The following is a 23,131-nucleotide window of genomic DNA, read 5'->3' as shown; positions in this document are numbered from 1 at the left end:
GTTTGGTCACCTAATTTCTTTAAAAAATAAAAGATATTATACTTCAATTGAATTGAGTTATTGCAAAAAAAACAAAAATGACATAATACAAACTAAATTTTATGTTTTTAATTTGTTTATAAAAAATGTATTTACATTGTTCTCCAACATATTAATTTGAGTGTGCTAATTTTGATCTTAAGATATTTTGTCAGATCAGTTCAAGTTTTGGCGTTGTTACTGAATTATGTAATGTATATGCACAAATATAATATTGTAAAGCTTCCTATAGAAAATGTGAATTTAAAAGAGAGATCTGTGAAGGGTGTACTGGTTTAAATATACAGTTGAAGTCTATTAGAAGGCAGAATTATTAGTCTATTGAAGGCAGAATTATTTGCCCCCTTTGAATTTTTTTTCTTTTTTAAATATTTCCCAAATGATGCTTAACAGAGCAAAGAAATTTTCACAGTATGTCTGATAATATTTTTTCCTCTGGAGAAAGTCTTCTTTGTTTTATTTCGGCAAGAATAAAAGCATTTTTTTATTTTTTAAACACCATTTTAAGGACAATATTATTAGCCCCTTTAAGTTATATTTTGTTTTATAGACTAAAGAACAAACCATCGTTATACAATAAATTGTTAGATAATAAATTACTCTAACTTGCCTAGCTTTTAAATGTCACTTTAAGCTGTATAGAAGTGTCTTGAAAAATATCTAGTCAAATATTATTTACTGTCATAATGGCAAAGATAAAATAAATCAGAAATCAGTTATTAGAAATAAGTTATTAAAACTATTAAGATAAGAAATGTATTGAACAAAATTCTCTCCGCTAAACAAAAATAAGGAAAACAAATAAATAAATAAAAAGGGGGGCTAAATATCAAGGAGGCTAATAATTCTGACTTCAACTGTATATACACAAGAATTGCTAGCATTACAAAGTTTGCTTCACACAAACAGCAAGATCAATGATGCAATTAACAAATATAGCATCTACATCTGTTAGCCTGATATCGAATAAATGACTAGAGTTTGGTTTTTACCACCCACCTCCACATGCATGCACGACTAATGAAACAGACGTCATGTAAACATGGTACTGTATGTGGTGGAACAGTCTGTGCTTTGTGGTCACTTGCGACCTTCTCTCCGGCTGCATTATTCCAAACCGTACACATAATCCCCGTGTACCAGCACATGGAAAGGAAGAAGATGTATTCTACCTTCATGCAGAAAAACAGACATGGGATTTGGGCTTACCTTAACGACATACGTCACTCCAGGTCCAGAGATCTTTTCGCTGGAGTGTAGCCATCCATGAGACGGCTTATTCACCAGCCCTCCACAGCCCGCGGCCCCCGTCCCGCCCAGGCTCCATCCCTCTCCACTAGGCTGAGATTCTTCCATTCGGCCCTTCTTCCCTGAACTCGTGGAGCCGGGTTCCAGCGGGGAGGCCGCAGCGAGGGTGGATGAAGCGGGGCTGCTGGAAGCACCTGCTGCCGCTCCTCCCTGGAGCTTGGACACGGCCAGGTCTTTGACAGCGGACGGCAGGCCCTTAATGCCTAGAAGTCCAGAAGAGTTGGTGAATTTGAGGTTGGAGACTTTGTTGATGAGGGTGCACAAGGTGCCAGACTCTTCGGCGGGGTCAGGGTCGGCTGGCGGGGCGTATGGAGGGTCGCCCACGGGCGGTGACGGCGGGACGGCCGAGACCTTGGCGTTCATGGAGAGACCGTGCAGAAGCTCATCGACGGACGTCACTGACTCATTCCGGAATCGGTTGTATTTAGCACGGTGAAGCATTCCCCTCGGTATGCCAGCCTACACACGAATGGACACATCCAACTCCCGGCTGACCGTCCACTTCTTTTGCATGCTGGAGCAGAGAAAGCGTCCTCGAGGGTTTGGAGAAAGGAAGCAAGCAGCCGTCAGGAAAATCCGACGCCGCACAGCGGCAACTCAGGGACCAAAAATAAACCACAAAACGCGGAATCCATGGAGACAGAGGACGATGAGGAAAAAAGCAGCGAGGTCGCTCTTCTACAGAGGGCCAGAGATGGCAGAGAGAGAGACAGATCTCTAGTGAAGAGATGTCTCTCTCTCTCCCCGCATCCTGGCAGATCCCTGAACATGCATGACTCACTCGGAGAAAGAGAGAGAGAGAGAACGAGAGACCCTTCTCAACAAAAGACTCACTCAACACTGCAGAGCACTTTCTGTTACAAAAAAAAAACTCCCACTTACAGCTTGGTAGAACCAATCAATTTGCAAAATTTGCACTGTCCATAGGAACGCCTCCTGCTTTGATTCAGTCCAGATAAATACAACGATAAAGAGCTCAGTGTTGAACTCTTCAGTCAAAACGACTGAATCAAAACCGATGAAAATAATGCAAAAAGAGTCAGCAACATAATCCAACGGCGTAATTCAATGCAAAGATCATACTGGAGTGCTGTGCCTGGAACACATGTACGCCACAAAGAAGGAAACTCTAGTCGCTGTGTACATGGTGATGACTAATTCTCAGTACATACAATCTTGGTTGACTTCAATTCAGAAGAAAGGCGCTCTGCTGAACAGACTGAAATGAAGATTACTGAAAGGACATTAGAAGTACAAATATTTGACTGCGTTCACCTTTCGTTCGCAACTAGCTTACATGTCGCCATTGTTAACGGCGAGTTAAAAACGTGCTCAAATTTAAATCTCTTTGTTCGTCACGTTCGTTCTTCCTCAGACGCTATGAAACATCGGCTTAAATCCATCCGCACGAGCGCCCGAATATCTCCCCCTACAGAAGGCAAAACAAGCCGAGCTTTGCTCCTGAATGAGCTCTGTTGAATAATTAAACATCTCTCTCAAACACGCAATGTCAAGATTCCGTCTCACTAAAATGCCATCCGGATTCGGCAGGGAAACAACCGTAAACAGTGATGTCAGATCTCAGAGCCCCGTTAAAAAGCAGCCAACGGGATGAAGCCCATGACATTAAGGCAGCGAAAAAAGAGCCATTCATGGGAAATGTCCAGAAGAGCTTGTGACAGGGAAGCAGCAGTCATTCACAAGCTTCCTGTACTGCTGCGGCGAACGCACTGCAGTCCCTCCCAGCGTCTCGCTTTCCTGCCTGCAAACTGAAAAAAAAGACAGAGAGAGAGAGAGGGAGAGAGAGAGGGAGAGAGCAAGGGTTTGTCTTCTCCACTGAGACAAAAGCAAAACAAGCACACAAAAAAAAAACTGCGTTATAAGTGCTCCTGGCTCTGTGTTGTCACGGAGATGCAGAAGAGATGCTGAGGAGAGCCGGAGAGGATGCTGAGCGGCCGCGCGGGTGAAAATGATTTAGGCTGCCTGTGAATGGAAAGGCAGACGGGCATACCGACGTTTCTGTGAATGAAGTCAGGCCTCGGCAGCTTTCTGCACGGCAATCCCTCGGGATGGATCCCGAATGGCCAATCAGGCACGAGCAGGATGACTCATTCAGGGTAGGCTGGCTGAATAGTGGGGCGAACCACTTGAAGAACAGGTGAAGGGAGAAACCATTCTCATGCGACAGCTCTGAATGCTGCTCTCTGCGTCGCTTTCAAACTCTTGAATTCAGACAATCTGCCTCTAAAATATCTCCTGATGGTCTGCATGCTCTGCGTCGGAGAAGAATCACGCTGGTAAATAACAGATTCTAATATAGCGGCCCCTCCTTATATTCTGAGTGCAAATGTTTTACATTCATATGAATGAAGGGTGATCAAAGAACATATGCTGCACTGAATTGACTGAATTTTATGAAGCATCCTGCTGAACAGAGCTGTTCACTTGAAGAACGTTAGTCAGGACTGTTTTATCAATTGAAAAAACCAAGTGAAAAGTGGTTGATTCCTCTATTTTTGCTAAAACAAGATGTACAGGGGGAGGTCTGCCTTTTTAATGGTGGAACATACAAACTGATCTGTATCTTAAATATCTTAAATACCTTAAATATTAATGAGGTAACACTTTATAATAACTACACACTATAAATCATTTACTTAGCATTTGCATCTAGTGAATTTATTATCTGTTAAGCACTAACTCTACATTAATAAACGTTAGTAAGCAGTTTATAACTGCAGCTACAAATGCTCTATTCTTGACTTATTAACACCTATATAATGAGCTTAATAATAATATTTTCGTAGTTTAATGATTTATTTTTCATTACTAAATTAAGTATCGCATTATTTACAAACCATTTGTATTTAAGATTAGTTAAGGGTTTTTAGGATCATTCAGAATGAGTTAGTAAATGATTAATAAGCTATTGAAATCAACGTTTATTTGTCTTATTATTCAGGCATATATTAATAGTTAACTAATATGTTAATAAATGCTTTATTAACTCAACTTCATGCAGTTTTGTGACCTGATCTAAAGTGAGCACTATTTATGCTTTGTAAATCCCTTATAAACGACAAATAAAGGCTCAGAGTCAAGTGAAAAATAATCACACAATCTTTTCTAAAAAGTGAAATTAATGTAAAAGGAAAAACATTGCCAAATAACAGGAGTGTCAAAATACGACATAAAACTGGATAAAACAACAACAACAATATAATAATTTACCAATATAATAAGATGCAATGTTTAAACTCTACAGTGATTTTCTTTTAGATCAGGTTGCAAAGATTTATTTTTCATTTGAGGTACAGTTTCATTTGTGTATCTTTAAATGAATAGGAATGAATGATGTCATTTTCCTGTTTAGAATTGAACTGAGCCTTTATTTAGCATTTATAAAGGATTTATAAATAGTGCTCACTTTAGATTAGGTCACAAAACTGGATGTAGTTGAGTTAATAAAGCATTTATTAACATATTAGTTGACTATTAATATATGCCTGAATAATAAGACATATAAACGTTGATTTCAATAGTTTATTAATCATTTACTAACTCATTCTGAAGGATCCTAAAAACCATCAACTACTCTTAAATACAACTGGTTTGTAAATATTGTGATATTTAATTTAGTAATGAAAAATAAATCATTTACTAAGTATGAAAATACAATTATTTAACACATTTTAAATGTGTTTTTTAAGTCAAGAATAGAGCATTTGTAGCTTCAGTTATTAATTGCTTACTAACATTTATTAATGTAGAGTTAATGCTTAACAGAGAATGAATTCACTATTTGCTAACGCTTATATCACTGACAACATTTACAAAGACATAAGTAATTTAATTATTTGCAGACCCCCTATATTTTTGCGATTCCCTGATCACTGAATCTAACACAAATTCAGCAAAAAGTCGCAAATTTTCCAAATAATTTTAAATACATAATATCATAAAACATCAAAGTCCAAACCATATAATCAAATTATATTCATTTCAGTTTACAATGAATTGTTTTAGGCTACATGACTTACTATACAGATGTTGCATACTTTGCGTATGGCAGATTTCACGCTCACGCTGAAATGAATGAGAATATGCATTGTTCTACGCTAACTTCATGTCTGGCGTACGTGCATTTCTTGTGTGTGTTTGTTTGATTTCCATTGGCGTCTCCTAGAGGCAGTTGTGTTAAATTGCACACTACAAAGTATCTTTGAGCCGCGCGATGGCAGCTGTATGGGATGGGATCATCCGCATGTCTAGCAGGTATATAAGGTTTCCGTGCCATGCAGTTGACCAGCCAAACATTAAAGCGCAATCTGCAGCGATCGCTGGTTTTCCCAATGTAATCGGAGCGATCGACTGCACGCACATTGCTATAAAGGTGCCATCTGAAGACGTATTTGCATATGTGACTCGAAAACATTTCTATTCAATAAATGTGCAAATACTATGATGCTCAAATGCGCTTAACAAAATACACACACTTATTAATGATTCCTACTTGTCTTCCTCGGGATGAAGAGTAGGCAAAATCTGATATGTAGTGGGGGGAAAAAGAAGAACGAGTTCATCAGATGCTGGATTCCAACCGGGTTCATGAATGACAGTGTCAAAACATGTTGCCATACGCATTACAAGCTACGCCATTCGTGCTGCTGTTCTTCACTCTCTTTAGCTTTGTTGTCTCTGTCCATCAAACGGGCGGAAATCACTCAACTAGCTCATTCCAACGACAAACTTGCAAATAACACCGTTTTTCTCCAATCCACATTCTGTTCAAAGTGTCTCTTCTTGCTTGCTTTTGCCAATGCTTTTTCATTTGGTTTTGCCAAAGTAGAGTCATTACCATATTTATGAGGGGGAAGAGGCAGAGAGGGGTTTTGCATTTCACGTTAATTTGGATGTACAAAGAGAATATGCGTGGGATTCGGCGTACACAGTAAACAATTCAGATGTATGGAACACTGCGTACGCACATTTACAGCTTTGTGTGTACGCAATGTTTTAGTATGAATTCAACGCAAGTCTTCGTACATGAGGTCACTGGTGTATTTGAGTCTCTCAAAAAATGACGTCCCACCCGCACCCTCACTATCATTACATTAAATTAAATGGAATGGGGGGGGGGTCAGCTTGTGCAGTAAGCAGATGCAGATGAAGCGTGAGTGATTTACATGCACTGTAAAACCCAAAATGTTAAGGTAACTCAAATCGTTTGTTGCAATGGGTTTCCTCAAACGGTTAGAGTTGCCTTATCTTATTGGGTTTTACAGTACTCAGTTGGTTTGAGTTCTCTTCAGTTGTTGGGTTTTAATTTGCTCAAATTGCTTCGTTCACTCAAATGGATTAAGTTCACAGTATTCATTAGGATTAGTTTTTCAACTGAAATGGTTTTTGCAATCGGTTTCCTCAAATGGTTTAAGGGCCTACTCACACTATGCCATCCGTACCGTGCCCAGGCCCGTTTCCCGGATCGTTTGAGAAGTGTGAGTGCGCTGAATCAGGCTCAAGCACGGTTAACTTGGCCGGCCCTGGCCAGGTTGGAAGAGGTATGCCTGAGCCCGTTTCACTTGGGCTTTGGCACGGTACGCTTGTGTGCGAGTGCAAAACGCGCCAAAGCCTGAAACTGAAAGCGAGATGTGACTTTTAAGGGGCTGTTTCATATGGATTTATTAATCATTCTTACTGTTCAGTGATCGCAAACTGCCGTAGTTTATTAAAGACGCAAACTCCTCACTGCATGACAGCTGCGCCTTCAGCAGACCTCCTCATTCCTGCAGCACGAGAGCTTTATGATTGTTTATGAGCGCCAAAAGTGGCAGATCTGTTCGGCGAAATATCTGACTGCGTGTTCCCGCATCCCTAAGGACTGTTTGGCGAAATATTTAACGGCATATCAATATATCTGAAACGATATAACTAGAGAAATCTCCACTCTGCTGCTGAGTGAGAGAGCGCTTCTCACTGAACAGCGCAGCAGCGATGACGTAAGCGTGCCGAAGCCCGTTTATGGTGTTAGCGCGGGCCGTCGGGGGAGACGGGAGGGGGGACAAGCGTGCTTTGGCCCGGTTCGAGGCAACTGTACCTAGTGTGAGTACGGCCTAAGTTAAAAAACGAATCCTAATGAGTACTATGAACTTAATCCACTCTGGGGCAAATTGGGCGTTTGACATGCTTTAGATTGCAAAAGAAAGTTGGAGCAAATGGAGCAATGGATTAAACAGATGGAGATTGGTTCATGGATGACGACTGCTGTACGTGACCGAATTACAGGACATTATTTGTGCTTTACATGTATGGCTGGTATTATAATATGCGTCAAATCGATAAATTATTCTGTTTAACTCTTTTCCTGCAGTTAAACAGAGAAAACGCTTTACTGCCATTGACGAGGTTCCCAGCAATTCGTGTTTTAGGTGTATTACGATAAGAGAGGCCCTAACGCATTAGGAAAGTGCACAATTATTCGATTAATCGATTACTTGAACGCATCAGCAACGATCGAGCATGAAAACGATGGTTATGCTGGTATTTGGGCAGTAGTTTGACATTTGATTGGTTATGGCTGCAGGGAGTTGCGGTCTAGAGACGAGACCTGAGCGCAGATCGAGTACAGGGGGTCACACACCAGAAGCGCCGCGTCGCGCTACGGCCCACACGGCGCATTTCAGAATTCCAAACATTTACATTTAGTCATTTAGCAGACGCTTTTATCCAAAGCGACTTACAAATGAGGACAAGGAAACAATTTACACAACTATAAGAGCAACAATGAATAAGTGCTGTAGGCAAGTTTCAGATGTGTAAGGACAGTGTAAGAAGCAAAACATCAGTAATTTTTTTTTTTAATAGAAACATAGGTTTCTAATAGGTTACACAGCGGTGCCCAGCCACGACTCAGGACACTGTTCATATTTCTGCCGTGCCACAGAGCTCCATCTAAATAGTTTCATTTTAAATACCACGCGAATGTGCGCGTCTGGTGTGTGATACGATCAGTCATGTGCACGCCGTGTCTCGTCACTCTTTTCAGCGAGGACTACGGTGTAAGTGATGTTGCACTGGATGACACCAAAATCGAAAGCTTCTTCAATTTTATAATTGTGCAAAGTAAATGAGTCTCGATTAGCAAGGATAAGCACTCTTGCCCAGTGGCTAGTTCCTGGCTGTTCCTGCAACTTCTGCCTGCTGAGCGCGTTTTTTCCACCGCCGGTGTAATTGTAAATAAACTTTGCACTCTGCTTTCATCGGAGACCGACTAATCTTTCTGAATAAAAATATGTAGTCCTTATGTTAAGTTTTATTAGCCATGCATGGTAAAATATTCAGGCCGTTTTAAATTTAAGTAGCATAGTTAAATTAGGCCGGCTTTATTTTAGTTACCTTCACCGACTGATCATTTTGAAAGAAATGTTATTTTACCTAATCTTTAAGTTTTTTAGCTGTGGTAAAAGATATTCAAGCTATTTTTTTATTTTAAGTTTACGCAGCCAAATTATGCTAGCTTTTAATTTTAGTTAGTCTATGTGCTACTTAACAGTCATTTGGTTAAGTTTTGGTGAAACTTATTTTTGCAAACCTTTTACAAAACAAACAAACAAACAAACAAAAACTATTTTTTGACCCACATCTGTTGTGATGCTGCTGAAGAAAAATATTGTTTTGGTAAAAATGTCAGTTGAATAAAGTAACTGAAATGCAGAGTATCATGTGTTTTTTTTTATTGTTGTTGTCTACAATATAGAAAAAGGTAGACTATAGTTTAAAAAACAAATCCATAATATTTATAAAAATAATAAGACATATTGAAGGGGATAATACTGTGAAATAACTTAGTTTTTTGTTTTTCTACGGGGCTTCAGTTGCCGTTGTTTTAAAGCGCCCTGTAACGGAAGAACTGCATCCACTACTTTCTGGTTGGCATGTAGTTCAAGCTCACATGCATTTTGTGTTGATAAACACAATTTGTAATATAACATTTTCATATTGTGTCTCTAGGCATTATGATTAATTTTATTTACAATACGTCATATAGAAAACCTACATGCATCACGCCAGTGGCGGTTCTACTTTAAATGGAACCCTGGGCGAACTACCTGCATTTAGAAATGTACTTAGAAATAAACAAAATTATTATTATTGTTATTATTATTATTATTATTAATAATAATAATAATAATAATAATAATAATATTAAACAATTATTATTATTCTTAAATATTTATACTAATTTTATGTAATTATCTGTAGTAACATGCTAATTCCTACTATATCATACTAATTATATATGCTAATTCATGCTAAAATCATGCTAATTCGTGCTAGAACCATGCTAGTAACATGCTAATTTGTGCTAGTAACATGCTAATTCATGCTAGAATTGTGCTAGTAACATGCTAGATCATGCTAAAATTGTGCTAGTCACATGCTAAATCATGCTAGAATCGTGCTAATAACATGCTAAATCATGCTAGAATCCTGCTAGTAACATGTTAATTCATGCTAGAATCATGCTAGTAACATGCTAGATCATGCTAGAATCGTGCTAATAACATGCTAAATCATGCTAGAATCGTGCTAATAACATGCAAAATCATGCTAGAATCGTGCTAGTAACATGCTAAATCATGCTAGAATCGTGCTAATAACATGCTAAATCATGCTAGAATTGTGCTAGTAACATGCTAATTCATGCTAGAATCATGTTAGTAACATGCTAATTCATGCTAGAATCATGCTAACAACATGCTTACTCATGCTAGAAACATGCTAACAACACGCTATAATACAGGCTTTTCGATTAACGATTCACAACAGGCTTTCTCAAACCAGCCTCAAAGTTTGTCTCGACAAACTTTAATAATCTAGTTATTATTATTATTATTATTATTATTATTAATAATAATAATATACAATTATTATTCTAAATATTTATACTAATTTTATACAAAAAATGCGTGAGGCGCGCTGAAATGGTTTTCTGCGCGCATGGATGCGTCAGTTTGCTTTCACCACCGTTGTTTCAGTTGCAAATAGAGAATAACAAACTTGCGCATGCAAAATACGCCAAACGTGAATGGCCTCTAACGTCTTTATTCTGGGATTACTACTTTAAATAATACACTTGCATAAAGTAAATTGTATCTATGCTTTAACTTGGACTCGTTTTTTTTTTCGCACCGTCTCCCCGTGCCACCCCCCAGCAAGATGCCACCCTGGGTTTCATCCGGATGCTGCGGTTTCCCCCACAGTCCAAAGACATGTGCTAAAGGTGGAATAAATAAACTAAATTGGCCGTAGTATACGAGTGTGTGCGTAAATGTGAGTGTGTATGGGTGTTTCCCAGTACTGGGTTGCAGCTGGAAGGGCATCCGCTGCGTAAAACATATGTCAGAATAGTTGGCGGTTCATTCCACAGTGGGGACCCCTGATAAAAAAAAGGACTAGGCCAAAGGTAAATGAATGAACTGAAATTAAACAATACTGTGCAGCATTTATTAATCACAGTTCTACTAAAGGGCGACGCAAAGGCACAGTGGGTAGCACGATCGCCTCAAAGCAAGAAGGCCCCTGGTTCAAGCCTCAGCTGGGTCAGTTTGCATTTCTGTGTGGAGTTTGCATGTTCTCCCCGTCCAAAGACATGCGCTATAGGTGAATTGGGTATGCTAATGTGCGAGTGTGTATGAATGTTTCCCAGTGATGAGTTGCAGCTGGAAGGGCATCCGCTGCGTAAATATGCTGGTTAAGTTGGCAGTTCATTCCGCTGTGGCGACCACAGATTAATAAAGAAACTAAGCTAAAAAGAAAATTAATGTATTATACGTTCTACTAAAGCATTATCAAAATCCAAAAGTGCGATTCTCAAGATTAGTTAATGCTAGGGATGTAACGGTATCAGAATTTCATGGTACGATAATACCTCGGTATGAATGGCACGGTACGGTATTTATTGAATAATTTACAGGAAAAACAAAACTAATGAAAAGACTCGAAAAAAGTGCCAAAAGTGTTTATTTACCTCAGCACTGCACATATAAATGACATACAAATTAGCCATTTATCTGTAAGTTTCGAAACAGGAACTTCAATTTTTCAATTTTAATAACAAAAAACTATTAAACCATATATATAAATATAAAATAAAGTTTCAATTTAGTATTGTTGAAAACTCCTCACATTCAACATTTAATCACTCACTCACTTAGATAGAGATGGGTTTTATAAGGAAAATGATCATATAACTATAATCTGGTAAAAGCTGGTATCTCTGGGCATTTACAATGTCCCCTGCAACAGAAAAAACCCTCTCATTTGGGACTGAGGTTTCTGGGACAGAGAGATATGATTTAGCCAAGGTTGACAGCAGTGGGTAACGTTGTGCATTGTCTTTCCACCACTTGAGAGGACAAGCCATGAGTGAGATAGAGATCTCTTTGCGGTACAAGTCAATGTCTGCATCAATCTAACAAGTGTGCTGTGTTCTGCAGTCCCCATGACTGTTTTCAGTCGTATTCCCCGACTTATATTTCACCACAGTCTGGCAGTGCCTGCATACTGTTTTTTTCTTTGTCCGTCACCTTTTCTCCTTTTTCGTATCTTTTTAGAGAGAAACTGAAATGCTTCGACACATCCGATTTAAAACCCGCTTTAGGTTCGATCATTTCCAGCTCTTTTTCTTCCTCGCTACTAGCAGCACACTCCATTTCCGCATTACTATATCTGTAGTGACAACAGACCGCAAAGGATGATGGCCACGGCTGGGCTGATGGGAATTGTAGTTCCCGATACCTCCCGTTCGCTTCATTCGCCTAAGCAAACTTTTCTCAGAAATATAGTTTTATTGAGTCATGCGGCTATACGGTAATATTGAAAAAAATTACTATTGCAGTATGACGGTATTTACAATATTGTTACATCCCTAGTTAATGCACTGTGAGTTAACAAACGGCTTTATTTACATTAACTATGCTAACAAAGATGAATAAATACTGTGATAAATGTATTGTTCATTGTTTATTCATGATAGAAAATACAGTAAATAACACTAACTAATACAACCTTATGGTAAAATGTACATCATTTAAAATATATACAAAAATAATTTTAAAAACATGAATAGAGACTATTTCATTAATGCCGACTGTCAATTTTCAATTTATTTACAGTAAAAAAGCTGCAAGATAAGCTGCAAAAAGCTTGGATCAGGATATATCCATGTACAACACTTTTACGTCTATGTTCTCAGGCAGTTTACTCACCGCAGAAGAGTTCATCAGGTTCATCTTCATTTCATAACACACTCGAACGTCCTAAAATATGAAAAATACATCGAATCTATTACAAAACATGCAGGAATTTCACTGTAAATGCATGCATCGCACATTATGCATTCTATATGCTTATATTTATATACAGGAGAAAAGATAGTGGGTGGCGGACTGTGTGTGCGTGTGTGTATGTGTGATCTTCATAGTCGTGACTGAAGTGTGTCGGGTTCACTCCTACACATGCTCATTAAAACAGCAGGAAGTATAGAAACTGGAAGAGAGTGAGAGCACAGAAGGCTTTCCTTTCCAAATCCAAAAATCACATCACATGATCACGTCTGTTGGGACACATAGAAGGTACGTCACTTTTAAATGGAAGGTAATGCAAGATTCATTTGAATATTTAAGTGATGATTAGCAACCTAAACATTATGATGCATTGTCATTTAAAAATAATATTTTTATATTTTTATTATTATTTGATGTTATTATTATGAAAATATGCTTATAATTATTGTGAAATTGTCTCACAGTTCAATAGTATTAAAGTTATATTTATTTACATTTATTTTTATATAATTTTTTTATTTATTATCATCATTATTATGTAGATTAACATTTTATTCTGAAAATAATTATTAGGAAGTGCATTAGATGTATTTCCCCAATTTAGATCTGCTGTTTTATATTTTCTAAATGTTATATTTATATCATTTTACAATTATAAATGTTATTTTTTTATAATTCACACATTGCTTAATGCATTTAAAAAATTAAAATAAAGGATGTGGCTTAATATTAGTTTTATGTTCTGAATGTAAATATAGAATGCATAATTAAAATCCACTAAATACAATTAAATATCAATTTATCAGAGTTTAAGAGCTCTGACTGCATCCAGACACATGCGGTAAGTCCATACAGAGAGAAGCAGCCTACAGGAACCTTTACTGTAACCATAGTTTCAAAAACGGCATAGCAACAGGAATGAGGTGAGGGGGCCGGGCTTAATGATTGACAGCTCACATCTGGAGGACGCCATTGGCTGCTGGGAGGGAGTGTTTTCCGGTGTAGCACTGCATATTCTAGTGTACATGCCACTACATGTGTGTGTGTGTGTGAGCAGGAATTCAGGTGTTACTAGGAAACCACTTCCTAAGATAAACATTTATTTGCCTGCAAACAATCTATGATGCGAAAACCAGAGTACATGAGTCACTATAATTGGCTTACGATATTATGATGGTTCGTGGTTTCTATGTTATTGAGTTCTGTTGCATTTAGGAGGATGAAGATTAAACAAAATATACAGTCAGAGTGTGTACTTATTGTTAACGTGCACATCTTTTATGTATAACCATTAGTTCAAAGTTCATTTTCGTGCATGTTTCAGATAATAAATCCACTGTGTCTTCATTTATACTCATCTAAAGTACATGCCAATATTCAAACTTTCCATTGTGATAATGAACATGCACAATAATGACATTGTGGGCAAATTCATTCATTCATTTTCTTTTCGGCTTAGTCCCTTTATTAATCTAAGGTCGCCACTGCAGAATGAACCGCCAACTTATCTAGCATATGTTTTACACAGCGAATGCTCTTCCAGCTGCAACCCATCACTGGGAAACACCCATACACACTCATTCACACACATACAGTACAGACAATTTAGCTTATTCACTTCACCTATAGCGCATGTGTTTGGACTGTGAGGGAAACCAGAGCACCCGGAGGACACCCACACCAACACGGGGAGAACATGCAAACTCCACACAGAAATGCCAACTGGCCCAGCCGAGGCTTGAACCAGCGACCTTCTTGCTGTGAGGTGATCGTGTAACCCACTGCGCCACCATGACACCTACACAGTTAAAATACTGTGAATAATTATTTATGATTTAAACTCCAAGAGTGGGGCGAGGCAGTGGCGCAGTAGGTAGTGCTGTCGCCTCACAGCAAGAGGGTTTGAACCTCGGCTCAGTTGGCGTTTCTGTGTGGAGTTTGCATGTTCTCTTTGCCTTCGTGTGGGTTTCCTCCGGGAGCTCCGGTTTCCCCCACAGTCCAAAGACATGCGGTACAGGTGAATTGGGTAGGCTAAATTGTCCGTAGTGTATGAGTGTGTGTATGAATGTGTGTGTGGATGTTTCCCAGAGATGGGTTGTGGCTGGAAGGGCATCCGCTGCGTAAAAACTTGCTGGATAAGTTGCCGATTCATTCCGCTGTGGCAACCCCGGATTAATAAAGGGACTAAGCCGACAAGAAAATGAATGAATGAATGTATAAACTCCAAGAGTATTCTTATCCTTATAAGAATATTGATATAGTTGTATTGGCAGAGCTTGTTCATCTCGGCACCAATTGCTTAATGGCATAATAGACCATTTATTTTCAAACATTAACATGTAAATCTGGCCTCAAAGCTATGAAAATTCTGTAGTTATTCACGGGTATTTTGTTCTTTACTCTTTACAGTAAAGCTCCATAACTTAAAATCAGATAATTTAACTAAAGTCAATGTATTGACAGTTACAGAAGCATCTATTCATCTTAGATGATGTTAATCTTTTAGTTAGTGCCTAACTACGCATTTAAATGAAAAGTCATGATGATTTAATAAATAGAGTAAATAACCAATAAAATTAGGTTGTATTTTTTTTATGTGCATAAAATACATACAACTGAAATGTGGCTGTTTCTCACTGTTGATTTTAATATATTAATATGTATTAATGCAAATTTGGGCGGCGCAATGGGTAGCACTGTTGCCTTACAGCAAGAAGGTCACTGTTTCGAGCCTCGGCCAGGTGAGTTGGCATTTCTGTGTGGAGTTTGCATGTTCTCCCTGAAAACTTGGAAATACACATATTTTAATAAAATTATAAACATTTAAAATATATACTAATTTTGAAATACATATAATATTCATATAAATTAATTAATTAATTAATTAATTGATTAATTAAAAAGTAATTTTTAATAAAATTATTATGTGTTACAATACAGGATGGTGTACACTAATCAGCCACTTTATTAGGTACACCTGTCCAACTGCTCATTAACACACATTTCTAATCACATGGCAGCAACTCAATGCATAAACTCAATGCATAAACCAAGTTTCGGAATGGGGAAGAAGGGGATTTTGAACGTGACATGTTTGTTGATGCCAGACGGGCTGCTCTGAGGATTTCAGAAACAACCATTTCTCTAGGGCAGGGGTGTCAAACTCAATTCCTGGAGGGCCGAAGCCCTGCACAGTTTAGTTCCAACCCTGCTCCAACACACTTACCTGTAGGTTTCAAACAAGCCTGAAGGACTTAATTAGTTTGATCAGGTGTGTTTAATTAGGGTTGGAACTAAACTTTTTTTGTTTGACACCTGTGCTTTAGGGTTTACAGAGAATGGTCCGAAAAAGAGGAAATATCCAGTGCGCAGCAGTTCTGTGGGAACAAATGCCTTGTTGATGCCAGAGGAGAATGGCCAGACTGGTTTGAGCTGATCGTTACAACCGAGGTCTGCAGAAGAACATCTCTGAACACACAACACGTCCAACCTTGAGGCAGATGGGCTACAGCAGCAGAAGACCACAAAGGGTGCCACTCCTGTCAGCTAAGAACAGGAAACTGAGGCTAAAAGTCACACAGGCTCACCAAAACTGGACAATAGAAGATTGGAGAAATGTTGCCTGCTCTGATGAGTCTCCATTTCTGCTGCCACATTTGGATGGTCGGGTCAGAATTTGGCCTCAACAACATGAAAGCATGGATCCATTCTGTCTTGTATCAACGGTTCAGGCTGCTGGTGGTGGTGTAATGGTGTGGGGGAGATTTACTTGTCAGAGCGTGAATCATCTCAGACTGGTTTCTTGAACATGACAATGAGTTCACTGTACTCAAATGGCCTCCACAGTCACCAGAGCTCAATCCAATTAAATAGAGCACCTTTGGGATGTGGTTGAACAGGAGATTGGCATCATGGATGTGCAGTCGACAAATCTGCATGTCAATATGGAGCAAAATCTCTGAGGAATATTTCCAGTGCCTTGAATCTATGCCACAAAGGATTAAGACAATTCTGAAGGCAAAAGGGGGTCCAACCAGGTACTAGTAAGGTGTATTAAAAATAAATAAGTGACAAAATGGCCGGTAAATGTATATAACTTTATAATTTCTAACGTTCTAAAATCCAAACATTTTATTATTCACATTTTTTGTTTATTTAAACATTTTCAGACACACAAGTGTTTATTGTTAGCTAATTTAATTCTAATGCTGGATTTAACATTACTAAAATTACACACATTTTATTCGACTGCGTTGTTTGACATGCGTCGAAAACTGGAAACGCGAAAGCCTGAAATAAATGTTATATTTTACGTTTTTAAACGATATAACCCTCTTTAAATTAAATCAAAACAGCCTGGTTATGCAATACTAACCTTTCACACTGTACCTTCAGCAAATTTACAAGGCAAATCATCGAAATCATACAATATAAACGAACATTTCCTCTGACAAGAATTATCGCTAATGAGTTTCCAAGACAACCGCACTTTCCGTCGGTAGAGACTAGATAGGATACATCTGCGGATACGCGCATCAATATCACATCATTTTTGTAACGCTGTATAACAATAATTCATATTTTTACAGTACTGTAACAGTTGGGTTTAAAGTTGGGGTAGGGGTAAACGTTAATAAATAAAGTGTATTGGGTAATTTAATAAATGACATCAACAATACTTGATACAACTACTGTTTTTACATTACTGTGACGGTTGGATTTAGGATTGGGGTGAGGGGAAACGTTAATAAAATGCAATTAATGAAAAATTTAATACATAATATAAATAATTCTCATTAACTTTCGGCCGCAACTGTATCTGATCTAAAAACAACACTTTCCGCCGTCACACCCCCGCCCTCCCTTCCGACGTGCTCACGCTGCCGAACAGCCACGTGTCCACTCTCGGCCAATCAGAAGCGGCTGCTCCGGTGGAACTGCGGGTTCAAAACTGTATCGGTTAAAAGTTTCAAGAGTTTGATCGAATCCCTCTTTCACCGTGCAATATAGATATATTATCACAACGGAGGTCATTATTAACCTAAGATGTCTCATAAACAGATCTACTACTCGGATAAATACACAGATGATCATTTTGAATATCGGTAAGATCCAAAATCGACGGGTTTTGAGATGTTTTGAGGCCTCGACGCGGCGTGTTTGTTTGAATGTGATTCATTTCAGTCGTAAATCACATTTCAGTTTAATTTTTAATGCATTAATTGTGGTGTTAAGTAGTTTTTGGGGTCTTCTTAAGGCTACTTTGTCTACAATGTGCGTGTAACTTGGTATATAGTGACCTGTCAGGCGCTGTATGTTGTTTAAGTGTATGTGTGTGTGTGTTATTTGTGATGGCAGACATGTGGTCTTACCGAGAGAACTGGCCAAACAAGTCCCCAAATCCCACTTGATGTCCGAGGACGAGTGGAGGAGGCTGGGCGTGCAGCAGTCACTAGGATGGGTCCATTATATGATCCATGAACCAGGTCTGAACACCACACACACACACAAAGTCAGCTGATGGCAAACCATGTGATTTCAATCTAGAGTTGAATATGGTTTACAAAGTGTGTCCTAAATATTCAAGTCAGTGGGTCAAAAAGGAGACTAGACATTTATTTCTGTGTCCAACTCTAAATAAATATCAAAAGTGGCTATTTATATGAAGATATCCGCATCTAAAACATTGGTGCCCAAACATTTTCTTATAAAGGGCCAAAAACCAACCTTGATCCTTGGTGGTAAATATAGCTGACATTGGTAGGGCCAGACAGAATCTACGGACATTTTTTTAATTTGCTATTTATGCAGAGAGTTTTGTAAAAAAAAAAAAAAAAAAATCAGCGAATTTATGCTAAATGATTTTAGGAGTATCATAACTAACTTCATTCATTCATTTTCTTGTCGGCTTAGTCCCTTTATTAATCCGGGGTCGCCACAGCGGATTGATCCGCCAACTTATCCAGCAAGTTTTACGCAGTGGATGCCCTTCCAGCCGCAACCCATCTCTGGGAACCATCCATACACACACACACTACGGACAATTTAGCCTACCCAATTCACCTCTACCACATGTATTTGGACTGTGGGGGAAACCGCAGCACCCGAAGGAAACCCCTGCGAACGCAGGGAGAACATGCAAACTCCACACAGAAACGCCAACTGAGCCGAGGATCGAACCAGTGTTCTTCTTGCTGTGAGGCGAACGTGCTACCCACTACGCCACTACATCGCCCATCATAACTTAATATATGAAACAAACCTAATATATGCAATAAAAATGATAGATTTGTAACTTTTATTTAACGTTTACAATGCAAATCTAGTCAGATCCACTTATTTGGTAAAACAAAGCAAGTCTATCATATAATATCCCAATAATCAAGTTTTAATAAAGTGGATGAAAACTGAATATCTGTGTTTTATTTTTCTTCCAGAACCTCACATTCTGCTGTTTAGGAGACCTTTACCCAAATAACACCCGCTTCTGGAACATTCCTGTGTTTATGCATGTGGTATTCAGTGAATACTCGAGGACTAAACCACGTTTCTGCACTCCTGTGATGCTGCGTTTGACTGCATTAATGCATGAACGGAATCAAGGGATTATGGGAAAAGTATTTTCAGTGAAAATTCAAGGGCTCTTATCTTAAAAATAATAATAATTCAATAACGGAAAATCATGTGACCCGAGTGGATGAAGCTAAACCTTTAAAGATTTGTGTGTTGAATAAAAGTCTGTGATGCATCATCAGTGTTTAGAAAGCTAAATCAGTGTTTTACGGCTGAACTAAAGGACAGTGTGAATTAATTCTGGGAGAAAGCATGCTCGTATGTTAAAGGGAGAAAGCGTTAGTTTGCATTGATTCTTCAGGGAAGGCAACTGTGTCCTGTAAAGATGCTTTATATTGTCTGAACGTAAAAGCTGGAACGATTTATGAAAAAGAAAAGTAGTTTTAGAGGAAGAGCCATAATGACAGCACTATCAGCAACTGTGCTACTTGAACAGGGTTTATATTGAGATAAGGTTTTGACCCTGTCACAGAATTACTTTTAGGGGAAAAAAAAGAATAAATGATTGTGTAAACATTTTATTCTTGCTGCTCTTTGGAATAAAAATAAAATGCTGCCACTTGTTTTGTGTGTCTATTAAATGAACACCAGATGGCGCCACATCGCAACTAACGCAATGGTTGTAACAACTGATCGAAGGCCTTTACATTTACAGCATCGGATATAAAATGTCTAATAAAACCTATAAAATATATAAATGATTCTTTATGTATTTAAATAGCTTGCTATGATTTTTTTTACGTGGTGTGTGATAGCTCTTGATAACCTAATATTGACTGAATCCTGAAATTAAAACAAATCTAAATTCAAAGCAGTTTATTATAAATTATTGTTATTATTAAAATAATTATCCCATGTTATATTAACTAAGAATATAGTGCATGTTACTATATATATATATATATAAAATTCAGGGGAGCTAATAATTCTGACTTCAACTGTATATATATATATATATATATATATAAATATATATTTATAATATATATATATATATATATAGTGGAAGTCAGAATTATTAGCGCCCCTGTTTATTTTTTTCCCCAATTTCTGTTTAATGGAGAGAAGATTGTTTCAGCACATTCCTAAGCATAATAGTTTTAAAAACTTATTTATAATAACTGATTTATTTTATCTTTGCCATGATGACAGTAAATAATATTTTACTAGATATTTTTCCAGACACTTCTATACGGCTTAAAGAGACATTTAAAGGCTTAACTAGGTTAATTAGGTTAACTAGGCAGGTTGGGGGGGGGTCCCAAAAATGTTTTTAAAAAAATTAAAACTGCTTTTATTCTTGCCCATATAAAACAAATAAGACTTTCTCCAGAAGAAAAAAATATTATCAGACATACTGTGAACATTTCCTTGCTCTGTTAAAAATCATTTGGGAAATATTTAAAACAGAAAAAAAATCTAAAGGGGGCGAATAATTCTGACTTCAACTGTATATATATATATCATTATACTTATGGTTTTGTGGGCAGTAGCTGCTTTGTTTCAATATTAATTTTTAAACTGTACTTTTAAATTTAACTGAGTCATTTAGCCTCTAATCAAGAACAATACGCAGTGGTGCCTTATATTAGATTGTTTTTTTTACAATAAAAAAATTATTTCAAATATTAATACCCACTTTAAATAGGATATCATTAAGCCAGTGGAGATCGCTGATTTTTAAAGAAAACAGACCTTAAACGCACCGGATTTTGCATTGGCATTCAATTCGCCGGAAGCGCTTAACCCAGGTTACTGGCAAATTAAAAGTCCTATTAGCATGCTTCGGCATATACCCCTATGGTCTTGACTAGTGCGGTTGAATGACACCTGTCCTGGGAGCACTGTACCAATGTGGCGGCGCTATTGACGCATGCTCAGGGTCCCTATGCGATATAGTGTATATATCTATGAGTAGGCCTACAGTAAATGCTGTCAAAACGACAAAAGCCACAAGGTTTGACTATAAAACATTTGACGGGTGTGTTCAGAGATGATAAAACTGTTCCTGAGCTGCTGGATGAACCTGGATCATGTCTTCCCAACAAACAAATCCCTTTAAAAGTCTGTGTTTTAGCAAAATGGCGGTTAATTTACTCACCGTAGCTGATCTCTCTCAGTCTCATTTCCTGTTTCTGAAGGTACCACATCCCACATACGAACCTCTTTTTAATCACTATACAGGATGAAATGGATTTACTTACATTATTAACTAAATTGTACATTCATAAATGTAAATCTACTAATAACAAGAGCTAATTTTAGGGTATTTGGTGACTGAAATATGCGTGTATATTGCCAGTATCAGAGACTCATTAAACAGGAAAGTCCTATGTACGTTAAAATGTGCAAAACATAATGTATTTATTTTATTTTTGCATAAATATTTTTTTTATAATCATATTTTGTTTATACTTACCCTCTAGCATGTGTATTTTATTTGTAAAATGCTACATACTGCTTAAAAAAAAAAAAAAAAAGTTTTCTCGTGAGATCAGGTTGGATATGAAGTGGGTCTCAGATCAGACAAGAAGCCCTGCAATAATATCCATTTCCCCCCACCATGTCTTCAAAATATGGCAGTTTCAAGAGTTGACACTTAGCTGATGATTGATTATAAAGATGGTTTGGCATTCTGTCTAGGGAGAGAGCACTGAGCTCATAAGATCCTCGAGCCCGGGGCTCCCTCCCATTTGCAAGGTGAGAGGGGAGTTTGAGCTCAGGTAGATCTCGAGAACTTCCCTGGTGTAGTAGCTAATGAACAGATGGGGATTGGTCTTAAGAGATAAATACTTACTATGAGCTTGTCTATGGTGCTGATTTGAATGAGTCAACTAACTTAAGTTGCATGTTTTTGGACGGTGGGAGGAACTGGGAAACCAACATAAGCACGGGGAGAACGTTTAAACATGGCACAGAAACGTCGGCTGGCTTGGTAAGGACTAAAACCAGTGACGTTCTTGCTGTGAGGCAGCATTGGGACACCATGTCACCCATCTGGGAAAGAAGAAGAAGTAGGGGTGGAAGGGGGGATTCTTCAAAACGAAGATGGCTGTTATATGAAACTTAGCGTATTTATAGTGGCTTAGGAATCGTCTGATTGGTAAATAATAAATAGTATAATGCGGGACCGGCTGCAAGCAATCATCAGCACATGATCCTCTCCAAATTAGCTTAGAAATAAACTATTTATAATAATTCCTTTCAATTTACAACTCATCATGCGTTACAATATATGATTTTTTTACATGAAAAAACAACATTTTGAGAAGTCTTCAAACAAAAGTAACATTAATTTTACGTACATAAATGTTGACTTTTAGAAAAAAAAAACAGATCAGTAATTCAGTTTTATTCATTCATTTTCTTGTCGGCTTAGTCCCTTTATTAATCCAGGGACGCCATAGCGGAATGAACCGCCAACTTATCCAGCAAGTTTTTATGCAGCGGATGCCCTTCCAGCCGCAACCCATCTCTGGGAAACATCCACACACATTCACACACACACTCATACACTACAAACAATTTAGCCTACCCAATTCACCTGTACCGCATGTCTTTGGACTGTGGGGGAAACCGGAGCACCCGGAGGAAACCCACGCGAAGGCAGGGAGAACATGCAAACTCCACACAGAAACGCCAACTGAGCCGAGGTTCAAACCAGCGACCTTCTTGTTGTGGGGCGACAGCACTACCTACTGCGCCACTGCTTCACCCTCAGTTTTATTAATATGCAAAAAAAAAAAAAAAAAAAAGGTTTCAAGTGTGAGAGGTGTGAAGAAACTGCTAAATAGCTTTGACTAAATTTCAGTATTGACACAAATTTTGTTTTAGTTTTTTGACAACTTTAACACAACGACACA

The 23,131-nt window shown here is 38.0% G+C and overlaps 2 protein-coding genes and 1 long non-coding RNA gene across 7 annotated transcripts in view; 1 reads left to right on the top strand and 2 right to left on the bottom strand.

Annotated features, from left to right (window-relative positions):
- The window catches only part of shc3 (SHC (Src homology 2 domain containing) transforming protein 3), a 68,654-nt gene extending 50,408 nt beyond the window's left edge, over nt 1–18,246 (bottom strand). For 2 of the 5 annotated variants that reach the window (XR_015519796.1, XM_088651609.1), the window contains exon 1: nt 1,249–3,429. Coding sequence is in view for 4 of the 5 variants with exons in the window: in XM_088651609.1 (XP_088507735.1) it covers nt 1,249–1,788 (540 nt within the window). In the remaining variant the exon portion in view is untranslated. Of the gene's footprint in view, nt 1–1,248; nt 3,430–12,617; nt 12,669–17,070; nt 17,589–18,067 lie in introns of those variants that run through there. The other 3 variants (XM_087300508.1, XM_087300510.1, XM_087300509.1) reach the window with 3 other exon arrangements.
- LOC147838686 (uncharacterized) overlaps nt 1–23,131 on the bottom strand; it is a 1,589,207-nt gene that overhangs the window by 153,570 nt on the left and 1,412,506 nt on the right. The gene's annotated exons all lie outside the window — the stretch shown is intronic.
- Nucleotides 17,607–19,832, top strand: zgc:86839. Its single transcript, NM_001002110.1, is given in 3 exon segments — nt 17,607–17,800; nt 18,054–18,181; nt 19,133–19,832. Coding segments are annotated over 3 exon segments (228 nt in total). The 5' UTR covers nt 17,607–17,741; the 3' UTR covers nt 19,174–19,832.

Source organism: Danio rerio, chromosome 21 (assembly GCF_052040795.2).
Source record: "Danio rerio strain M-AB ecotype USA chromosome 21, GRCz13ab, whole genome shotgun sequence".
NCBI lineage: Eukaryota > Metazoa > Chordata > Actinopteri > Cypriniformes > Danionidae > Danio > Danio rerio.
The sequence above is the reverse complement of the archived record's forward strand: the minus strand, read 5'-3'. Positions and strand labels throughout refer to the sequence as shown.